This window comes from Anabrus simplex, chromosome 6 (assembly GCF_040414725.1).
Source record: "Anabrus simplex isolate iqAnaSimp1 chromosome 6, ASM4041472v1, whole genome shotgun sequence".
NCBI lineage: Eukaryota > Metazoa > Arthropoda > Insecta > Orthoptera > Tettigoniidae > Anabrus > Anabrus simplex.
Window position 1 is genome coordinate 95635339 of NC_090270.1, and position 12175 is coordinate 95647513.

General features: G+C 42.5%; 1 protein-coding gene across 1 annotated transcript in view; it reads left to right on the plus strand.

Annotated features, from left to right (window-relative positions):
* Pdfr (Pigment-dispersing factor receptor) overlaps positions 1 to 12175 on the plus strand; it is a 373916-nt gene that overhangs the window by 281086 nt on the left and 80655 nt on the right. Inside the window, exon 5 of the mRNA XM_068228235.1 lies at positions 1260 to 1363. Coding sequence (XP_068084336.1) covers positions 1260 to 1363 — 104 coding nt within the window. The remainder of the gene's footprint in view (positions 1 to 1259; positions 1364 to 12175) is intronic.

A 12175-nucleotide genomic window follows, 5' to 3' on the forward strand; every position in this document is an offset into this window, starting at 1 on the left:
AAGTTTTATTTACAGCATACCCATTGAAATATTGAGGAAGGACACTGCCATATTTGAAACAATGAAACTAATTTTCTGATTGTTCTTTTCACAGTCTTCAGGATCGTGAGATCGTAATCTTACTGATTATTAAAACAACTCACTGAACACAATACAATTTTACAAACCATCTTCATCTTCATTTTCAATTTCAAAAGATCTCGAGCTGCAAGCACTAGCACAAACAATAATGAGACAATTCACAGCAAACCAAACGCATTGGAGATAACCATTAATACTTTACAAAATTACTCGCGTCGTATCTATGAGATAAAACTGACAGCAGCTCGTGACATTTATTTTGCATGAACAACACAACACTACTGGATATCACCACTTCCGAGACAGGAAGCTAGGAGGAGAGATGGGCTTCTAGCCTCAAGCAAGCTCAAGTTACAGCAAATAATCACCACCGTGTATCTCTCAGACAACACGCGACTAATACAGAGTTATTTCAGAAGAAAGATACCGGATGCTCTAACTCCTTTAACTTGTTCACAAATTTCGCATAAGCAGCATCTCTTTTCCCACGATCCTTGTTCTTCCCTGCTTTTCACAAGGTTCTGGTTGATAAATCTCAATGAACTCTTCAAACACAGAAACCTGTGCAAGTGAGGAACGCAAACACGCACGCGCTGTTCTATGCACCACTGCACAGGCACAAATGACCATTTTTCAATTCTTTCTCGTTCACCTACACTGGTAGTGAAACCTGTACAGTTTCTTACAAATTAGTAGGCATACAAACTCCAGTTTACCGGTTCAATTTAATTAAACAGGTAAGGCTCTCCGGTACACCGCAACGTGTATGGCCGACATTAATTTTGGTTTAGTATTATTTTCAACAACTGCACACAATTCACAGAATCAAATGTTTTCTCCAAACCTCTTACTAAAATGACAGAGATTAGAATTCCCTCGAGAAACGAACAATTGTATCCGCTGCTACATGTTTTCCCTCATAAAACTGTATTACCTAGAATCCAAGTCCAGGAAATGGTATCGGTAACGTGTATCGAGATAGTGGTGTTGACTCATCCCTTCTAGACTTTCATACAATTCCAAGAACGGGTCTTCCATGCAATGTTTGTAAATAGATTTTATTTTATTTGTGTAATAAACCGATATTACTCCTCAGAGTTTGTACTGCTATAACGTACAGTGTTCTCAAAAACAAATACCATATATATGAACTTATAACATGTGTTTTGTCCATACAGGTGAAACTGGGGATCGCTGAGAGGACGCGAACGTTGGAGATGGTGGGTTTTAGTGTATCTCTAGCTGCTCTTCTCATCTCTCTCGCCATCTTCTGCCACTTTAGGTGAGTCACCTATTATACAATACTACCAGCACCTAAAATAATTCCTAAAATAGGCAAATTTCGCAAACTACATAGGTTGTTATTCATACTGGGTAGGGTAAGACCACTTAAGATTACGCACTTTTTGTTTGTTGCTAAATTTTGTGAACAAAAATCCAAATGATAAAATTGAAATCTACTGGAACTATTCCCTGTTGATTTAACCAAAGAATAACATAGCAATGATTATACTGACATATTTTTATTTCTTGTTGGTTGGTTTTATGAAATAGTGGTAAATTCGGTCTTAAGAGTACAAGCTTAATGTGCACCAAGTGTGTGCATATGAAAAAAGGGAAAACACTATTAGTTAATGAATAATAATAATAATAATAATAATAATAATAATAATAATGTTATTTGCTTTACGTCCCTCTAACTACTTTTTCGGTTTTCGGAGACACCGAGGTGCCGGAATTTTGTCCCGAAGGAATTCTTTTACGTGCCAGTAAATCTGCCGACACAATGCTGACGTATTTGAGCACCTTCAAATACCACCGGACTGAGCCAGGATCGAACCTGCCAAGTTGTGACCAGAAGGCCAGCGCCTTAACCGTCTGAGCCACTCAGCCCGGCATTAGTTAATGAAGATATACAAGTATTCAACACAGATATTATTAGTTGCAAAGTTCGCATTCGTATGTTTTTGCTCGACAGCCAAACCCCGCGCGTACAATATGAGCCGACTGTCACTGAATCCAATGTTCGTCATATTTTTATTTATTTATTTATTTATTTATTTATTTATTTATTTATTTATTTATTTATTTATTTATTTATTTATTTATGGAGGACCAGTACCTCGCTCAGGTGGCCTTCCCTGCTATGATGGACAGGGGCCTTTTGGAGGAATGGAAAGATTGGAAGGGATAGACAAAGATGAAGGAAGGAACCGCCCGTGGCCTTAAGTTAGGTACCATCCCGGCATTTTTCTTGAGAAGTGGGAAACGACGGAAAACCACTTTGAGGATGGCTGAGGTGGGATCGACCCCCCCCCCCCTATCTACTCAGTTCACCTCCCGAGGCTGAGTTCAGTCCAGCCCTTGCACTACTTTCCAAATTTCGTCGCAGAGCCGGGAATCGAACCGGGCCTCCTGGGTTGGCAACTACTCACAATAACCACTACACCACAAAGGCGTACATTTATTTATTTATTTATTTATTTATTTATTTATTTATTTATTTATTTATAAGCCAACGGCCGTAGCCGTGTTGAAACACCGGATCCCGTGAGATCTCCGAAGTTAAGCAACATTGGGCGTGGTCAGGAGTTGGATGGGTTGCCACGCGCTGTTGGTGGGGGGGGGGGGGTAAGGGAATGGAGGAGCGGAAAGGAACTGGCCACCCTACCGCACGTAAACTTCGGCTCAGGAGCACCTCTGCGGAGGTTCGGACCTGCCTTCGGGCAGTATAACCCTTACCTTACCTTATTTGTCCGCCTCTGTGGTGTAGTGGTTAGCGTGATTAGCTGCCACCCCCGGAGGCCCGGGTTCGATTCCCGGCTCTGCCACGAAATTTGAAAAGTGGTACGAGGGCTGGAACGGGGTCCACTCAGCCTCGGGAGGTCAACTGAGTAGAGGTGGGTTCGATTCCCATCTCAGCCATCCTGGAAGTGGTTTTCCGTGGTTTCCCACTTCTCCTCCAGGCGAATGCCGGGATGGTACCTAGCTTAAGGCCAAGGCCGCTTCCTTCCCTCTTCCTTGCCTATCCCTTCCAATCTTCCCATCCCTCCACAAGGCCCCTGTTCAGCATAGCAGGTGAGGCCGCCTGGGCGAGGTACTGGTCATACTCCCCAGTTGTATCCCCCGACCAAGAGTCTGAAGCTCCAGGACACTGCCCTTGAGGCGGTAGAGGTGGGATCCCTCGCTAAGTCCGAGGAAAAAACCGAACCTGGAGGGTAAACAGATGATGATGATGATGATGATGATGATGATAAATCTGAATTCACAATGAATATTCTCAAGCAGATGAAATTGAATAATATAATGTTATTGATTATACGTCCCATTAACTACCTTTATAGTTTTCGAAGACGCCGACATGCCGGATTTTGTCCCACAGGAATACTTTAACGTGCCAGTAGATCTACCGACAAGAGCCCGACGTACTTGAGCAGACTTCAAATACCACCGGACTGAGCCAGGATTGAACCTGCCAAATTGAGGTCAGTAGCCCAGCGCCTCAACCGTCTGAGCCACTCAGCCCGGCTCAAGTAATTACAATCACCGCAAAGAAAAATAAAATAATGCATTATTACTCACACAAAACATTCAACAACACTCTTCACAAACATAAATAATGGGTATGTTCAGGATAATTAAAGCTGCCACCCTCGGAGACCCGGGTTTGATTCCCGGCTCTGCCGCAAAATTTGAAAGGTGGTACGAGAGCTGGAACGGCATCCACTTAGCCTCAGGAGATCAACTGCGTAGACGGGGTTCGATTCCTACCTCAGCCAACCTCGAAGTGCTTTCCCGTGGTTTCCCACTTCTTCTCCAGGCAAATGACGGGTTGGTACATAACATACGACCACGGCCGCCTCCCATCTTCCCACAAGGCCCCTGTTCATAATAGCAGGAATAGCAGGTGAGGCCACCTGGGCGAGGTACGGGTCCTCCTTCCCAGTTCTAACCCTCTGATTCAATTCGCCCGCTTTGAAACACTGCCCTTGAGGCTGTAGAGGTGGGATCCCTCGCTGAGATCGAGGGAAAAACCAACCCTGGAGGGTAAACGGATTAAGAAAGAAAGAAAAAATAGTATTTTGAAGGTAATGAAAGGGGCGCCAACGCATTCAAAATACAGGCGTCGACCCCTATTGACTTGCGAAAGCGTAGGAGCCATATTAGTTACGGAATAAACTCGCATTTTAAATCATGCGGATAGGATGAATATGTATTCGTTCCAAAGAGAGTTGGCCTGGGTCAGGGGTTTCGAAACTGTTCCAGGCAAACAACCCAGCCCTTGCTGAACCTGCTCTTAGCATTCGTGTGTTTTTGGTACTCGTGTGTTTTGAAACGACACGGGCAGTGATACAGTATTATTAGTAGAGTCCGGACTTTCATGCACTATCAAATCTCAATATATGCCCAATAAACTGGAAAATGTGCACTATCAAAATTCTGTTCCTTTTGAAACATTGTACAATTACTACCGTAATTTCTGCAGAAAATGATTTCTACGTCACAAGAAGTGACAAGTGCATACTTAAATGTCGTGGTTTCCCATTTTCACACCAGGCAAATGCTGGGGCTGTACCTTAATTAAGGCCACGGCCGTTTCCTTCCCACTCCTAGCCCCTCCCTGTCCCATCGTCGCCATAAGACCTATCTGTGTCGGTGCGACGTAAAGCAACTAGCATTAAAAACATACTTAAATGAAGACATTTGGGACAAAGTGAGGTCAAAATTGTACGTCTCTTGCATTTTCAGCACAATACGTGTTATATATTAGCTCGACGAATTCAAAATCAGGATTTGAACGGATCACTTTGTTCGACCTATCTCTAGCTGCTGCAGCTATTTCTCCGTGCGATGATTGCAGACACATTTGAACGTCCTCAATAACTGGTAACGTCTGTCTGCTGCATTAACAAAGATGTGTGATGAGTGAGAATTCCGAGTAACAAAACCCAGGATAACAACGGAAGAAGGTTCAGTGCAAAACCGAGGTTTGTAAGCTACTATCTCAGTAACGCGGCTACACAGAAATTTAATGCAAGTTTTGTTTTGTTCGACTATGTAATGAGTAAATGCATGATTTAATGTTCAATTTATAGCATTGTATAATCGCGACATCTTATTCCTAAGAATTACAGAGATCGACGTGGGGCCTTCCGGCTTACGTCAATGGTTACTCAAACAACAGATCAGAAATGCTTCGTTAATTGGATTATAGAACCTCTACCTTATGAACTTTGGTTATCACATATGATGCCAGGAATACATTCTCTCCGTCTCTCAATAACAGACATACTGGATAACGTGGAAAAATGGTCTCAAATTCTGCAAACCAACATTCATAAAAGGTACTATCATGCAAGTTAACATTATATACGCGGCAAAGTCAGAAGAAAAGTCATATTAGCCAATATTAAGCAGCCAAATATTCGCTATTAAATCCAAAATCTTCAAAATATGTATGATGTAGGCATTTTCTCCTAAAAAGGCCAAAACATGTTAACATGCAGGGAGAAAATACGGTTATTTGTAATCGTTAAGCAATGAAACAAATATTTGCAAAGTTTTTAAAAACATGCATTTGCATGGAAATCCGGGCTCTAATTATCAGTACCGGTAATCCCTTCCCTCAGGGCTCTCCCTTCTCAGTCGGTACTTGCCTACTAATAGCTTCCATTCTGCGCCCTAATAGGGCATGGTGAGCCACGTAGAGGGTGTCACCCTCCCTCAGGCCCAGGAGATGTACTGCGCTGATTTGAGGTGCAGAGAAGGGTGAGAATGTAGTAGTCGCGATCTATAAAAGCAGCCGGTGTACTTCACACAGCTGGTGGTTTCTTCATGTAAATGTTCTTTCTCTTCCGGAGCATCATGACGAAATTCAGTCACTAAACGGAAATAAATTACATAGCCTTTGCATTTTTGAAACTGGGGGGCCGTGACGATAATCCAATGGGTCCGTAATAATAATGTAAGTTGTGAAAAAGATAATCCACAGCCTGTTTCCAGTCATTCGACCGGGTCAGGAATGGAATGAATGAAGCCCCCATCTAGCGGCGAAGATAAGAATTGTGCCGGCTGCCGAAGCCTATCGCACTCCTCTGGGGCAATGATTAATGAATGATCGATGACATGTAATTGGAGAATGTTACTGGAATGAAATATGACAGGGAAAACCGGAGTACCCGGAGACAAACCTGTCCCGCCTCCGCTTTGTCCAGTACAAATCTCACATGGAGTACCGGGATTTGAACCACGGAACCCAGCGGTGAGAAGCCGGCACGCTGCCGCCTGAGCCACGGAAGCTGAGCGAAATGTTATTGTACACACACAATTCATAGATAATTATAGTAAATTTATGAATTATATCTCCACTGTTGTAGCCTATAACTTGCATACAATAATGTAACTCTTAAGTTAGCAGCAGAAAAGGAGAAATACTAGAGGCAGTGTAAGATGTAATTGTCAGGCACTTGAAATTGCTAGTATCCATACGCAGACCATATTTTCCGACTCTGGTTGAAAAATCTCGTGTATCAGAAATCCCTTCTTTGAAACTGAATATTATCTTCCCTCCCTTGAGGAAGATCAACTAGCCAAAGTAGCTTGGCAGAGAAAAAGTGAAAAATAAATTGAAGTATGATATGGATGGAGAAATACTGTAGATGGAATGGGCATGTTTAGCTCCAGGAAGTTCCACCAGTGTATCACAACTCCACGTCTCTGATTGACTTTTGTGTCCATGACATCCACTATACCCTGCAAATTCTAGAAAGGAAATACTGCGTTTAATGCCTTTGATAACAGCATACCAGTGGGAGTGTACCTTTTCTGCTCCCACACAAACGAAAAAGTACAGAAACAAAGGCTCAACTTCGGTTCGAGTGACTACGCTTGTAAAACGCTTGGCCTTTGGAAAACAACACCATCCGCCCCATTGATCCAACAACTACACCAAATGAATTTTTTCGAGTAAGTTTTCAGATGTCCGCCTTTGTGGTGTAGTGGTTAGTGTGATTAGCTGCCACCCCCCGGAGGCCCGGGTTCGATTCCCGGCTCTGCCACGAAATTTGAAAGGGCTAGAACGGGGTGCACTCAGCCTCAAAAGGTCAGCTGAGTAGAGGTGGGTTCGATTCCCACTTCAGCCATCCTGGAAGTGGTTTTCCGTGGTTTCCCACTTCTCCTCCAGGCAAATCCCGGAATGGTATCTAACTTAAGGCCACGGCCGCTTCCTTCCCTCTTCCTTGTCTATCCCTGTTCAGCATAGCAGGTGAGGCCGCCTGGGCGGGGTACTGGTCATCCTCCCCAGTTGTATCCCCGACCCAGAGTCTGAAGCTCCAGGGCACTGCCCTTGAGGCGGTAGAGGTGGGACCCCTCGCTGAGTCTGAGGGAAAAACCTACCCTGGAGTACGGATTATCAGATGTCACAAGTCATGATTTATGCATTGCCACACTAATATGGGTACCATCTCGTTCGAGAATAATATTGAACGTGGGTGTATTTGTCCATTTTATAAATTTTCGAGACTCTACTCACAAAATGTGCACCTACGTACAGACTCACCTGGCTGAAGAGTGTACGCTAGTTATTTAATACAGATTTAAGTGTAATAATTTAGCAGACTTTTGCACACACCCACATAAAATTACCCCTTGTTGTGCAAGACGACTAAGTGATTTTTTTAGGACATTTTTCCAAACGATGACCAACGCTATGTAATTTTTCTTAGGTGAGAAACCTACGCTCCTCTTGTGGTTTCTTAGGATGAATACTTTCAGTTTCTTGAGTATTGTTTTATTGTTTTACGGCATGGAACATCTACATCCGGAAATATTTCTTGAACTTCATGAGATGGCTGAGTTAACACACACTGTACCGTTGAAAACGCACGAGCCTAACACACTTTGTGAGTAATTACAGAATTAAGAAAAGTACAAGACATGGGATCAGCAGAAATATGTCCGACTCATTGGCTGAATGGTCAGCGTACTGGCCTTCGGTTCAGAGGGTCCCGGGTTCGATTCCCGGCCGGATCGGGGATTTTAACCTTCATTGGTTAATACCAATGACCCGGGGGCTGGGTGTTTGTACTGTCTCCAACATTCCTGCAACTCACACACCACACATAACACTATCCTCCACCACAATAACACGCAGTTACCTACACATGGCAGATGACGCCCACCCACATCGGAGGGTCTGCCTTACAAGGGCTGCATTCGGCTAGAAATTGCCACACGAAATAATTATTATCAGCAGAAATATAACTTCATCACATATGTGTACGTGGTAAGCTAGTAGGGATGCGCGCGCACGCGAAAAAGGGCCAGGGTTAGGAAACAAACTATGTGATGGCATACCGTGCTATTCCCTTCCGACGCGCAGCGGATGATGGGGGAGCTCGCCCATAAGGAAAACACCGCGCGTCGGAGTAAAGCATATCTGATCACTCTGTACAGCAGGGCCTCTCAAACGCCCAAACTTTCACGCGTGCAGAGCGAGGTGCATAGGCTCTGTGCACTGTGCATCGGTACACTTCGCCTCAACTCGGCTTGACTCGGATGGTGTAGTGTGCTGAGAGCGACGAAGCGTTTGGTGGAAGACGACGTGTTTATCAGTGAAATAGATAAGCGCATGACAACAACATAATAATGGAGCAACCTGTTTCGAAGAAAGCAAAGACTTCCGAAAGTCCATTTCAATCGAACTGGGAAATTTCGTATTTTTTTTGTTTGTTTGTTTGTCGTGACGATAACGCCAAATGCTTAATCTGTGGGACGATAATTACGTGCGTAAGAAAATCATCTATTGAAAGACACTACAACAGACTACATTCGGAAAATTATTGTGAAATTATAGGAGACGTCAGAGAGAAAGAATTAAGGAAGTTGAAACAGCTTGAAGAAGAGCATTCTATATCCACAAAATAATGAGTTTTGTTCCAGTACTGTAGCATTTTCATTTTGGTTACGGGTTCTGCATTTTTTTTAAATTATGTTTACATTCCTCTCAAACATGTATGTGTATTTCTAATTCACTTTTTAATTTTTTTAATAACACTGGTAACCTTGTCCCATACAACTGTGCGTCTCCGCTCACCACACGTAAACATTTCGCAGTGGGGGAGAAACAGCAGTGAAGGTGAGGAACGCGGAGACAGGCCGAACGGGGAAACAGGTGTAGGGAGAGATGAGTGGGGGGTGTGCACTCTGGTCAACCAAGCGAAGTCGTCTTTTGCACCGTGCACAGTGCATGCACCACGCGCATGCACCCTGAGAGGCCCTGCTGTACAGTAATACATGTCCTATTAAGATGGTTTATCCGAAGACTAGCTACGTCATATCCCCGGAGAGTCATTTAAGATATCAATTACACGCAGATCATATGAGTGTACGGTAGTGAAGAACTATACTGAAAGAAGAGACCAGACTGAGTGGCTCAGATGGTAGGGGCGCTGGCCTTCTGACACCAACTTGGCAGGTATGATCCTTGTTCAGTCCGGTGATATTTGAAGGTACTTAAATACGTTAGCCTCGTGTCGATAGATTTACTAGCAGGTAAAAGAACACCTGCGGGATAAAATCCGGCTCCTCGGCGTCTCAGAAAACTGTAAAAATATAGTAAGTGGGACGTAAAGCAAACATTATTATTATTATTATTATTATTATTATTATTATTATTATTATTATTATTATTATTATTATTATTATTATTATTATTATTATTGTTACGGAGATTTCCGTGGTAGTTAGAGGTGAAAGAAGGTGCGGGTGTGAACGGGTCTCAAGCTACGAAATTAGAGTTCATGTAAAATTTAACAAGGTTATATTTTCTTTTCAAAATTAAGAAATAACAAGCATGGCAGGTACAGAGTAGCAAGTCAACAAAATGTAGTTACAATATTTACTGGATTTGGGCTTCGCGCCCCAACTTCACAATGCTTGGGCAATCAGCCCAACCTTACTTCAAAATAAGTATTAACAGAGGGGCAGAAAACCCCATTCATGCTCAGGAGCACTTGCTCCAAATTACACAAAAAAGCCTCCTCGAGGCATACAACACTCAATTTTCAAGAAAGAGCCGCTCGTTCTCAAACTTTAAGCCTCTCAAAGGCCACACCAAACTCCACCTTCAAGTTGTCCTCTAAGGACATAGATACAGGGGTAAAATACCCAACCTACTGAGGCCTATTAAGTAAGAAAAAGGTTAATTACATGACCTCTAAAATAACCACTTGAGAGGAGGCGATCTGCACTCCTAATACACTTTGTTTAAAACCTACTTGGCACTAGGCCGTTAATACAAGGGCTAATCCCATACTAAAGAGGTGACTTAAGAAAGAAACAATTTACATTACGTTAAAGAAGAATAGGTTGAGAAAAAATAAGTTCACCTCAAAACAATATGAGTGGGAGCTCGAGAGGGTTAAGCACTCTCTATCCCAATATGTAGTTTAAAAGATAGAATAAATACAAGGTGTCTTTACATTTTAGGGAAGTTACATGGTGGAAACGCTTCGGACCCGCCCCGAGAGTTAAACTGCTGAGCTAGCAAGAAAAGAAGTTATTATACGGCCATTACCTGTTGTTGAACTGCTGCCCGAAGAAAGAGGCGCTACCCGCCCCCTGCTATGTACTTTACACACAGAAAGATAGTACTGAAGTGGCCCGGAGACCCTAAAATCAGCAGTTTATATACTCTCGCGGAAAGTTCGAGGCGTTTGGGGAATGAGAACACCCTCCCACAAAAACTTTATTGGCTAACCAAGAAAACCCCTACACAATATGAAGAAGAAACACATAATTGGTGGAAAATTAATTCAAGAAATTCGGGATTGGCTAAATTCAAAAGAAGGGGAAAGAAAGGGTTAATATTGCCAACTTAAACAATGACTGAAAGAAATTTAACAAAGAACAAACTTATGAATTCAAAATTTCTCCAAAAGCATAGTTCTTTCACTTCACACTAGGGTGCACCATTGTAGTTCTTCAGTAGTGTCCTCTAGAAGAGAAAGTTCACACTTCTTACTACAAGCAAAACAAAAATACGTCGAAAATGACACAGTTCAAAAACTCCAAAATTTCCAGGTAGTGACATCTTCTGAGAAAGTAGAAAATTAATACCGTAGATAAAGTTCAGACTTCCTCCAGCAGAGGAGTTTCAACTGGCGCAAATTTTAAATAAGCGGCATGGAGGTGTACCGCCCGGTACAATTATTATTATTATTATTATTATTATTATTATTATTATTATTATTATTATTATTATTATTATTTGCTATTTGCTTTACGTCGCACCGACACAGATAAGTCTTATGGCGATAATGGGACAGGAAAGGCCTAGCAGTGGGAAGGAAGCGGCCGTGGCCTTAATCCTCGAAGTGCTATCGTCTCACTACGAGACGATTCGGATCCCAGCTGAAGTGCTATCATCTCGCAGTAAAATCGATATAACTCCTAAAATCGGTATAACAATCAATTTTAGGAATATTCTCGCTGCGAAATTAAATTCTTACGAATCGTCTCACTGCGAGACGATAGCACTTCAGCTGGGATCCGAATCGTCTCGTAGTGAGACGATAGCACTTCGAGGGTTAATTAACGTACTGCCCTAGCATTTGCATGGTGTGAACATGGGAAACCACGGAAAACCATCTTCAGGGCTGCCGACAGTGGGATTCGAACCCACTATCTCCCGGATGCGAGCTCACAGCTGCGCGCCCTTAATCACACGGCCAATTCGCACAGTATTATTATTATTATTATTATTATTATTATTATTATTATTATTATTATTATTAATTATCGAAGAAAGAGAGCTACCGAAACTTGCATGAATCATTATTTTAATTTAAGCTGGATTACTCGAGTTCCATTGTACCGTTATAAAACCCACGAGACAGAAGAGTGCTTCTTATCCTCAGTGTATGTTTAATGACGTTATCTGCAATGTATCAATGTCCGAATGTGTACATGTGTTTCATATTCTATAACATACATACCGTGGGCTTTATATGGGGAATGATTAAGGTAAGACAGCCCCAAGAGTACAGGAGATACTACTCGTAGGTTGTCAAACTTAAGAAGAGGAGGTACGTTT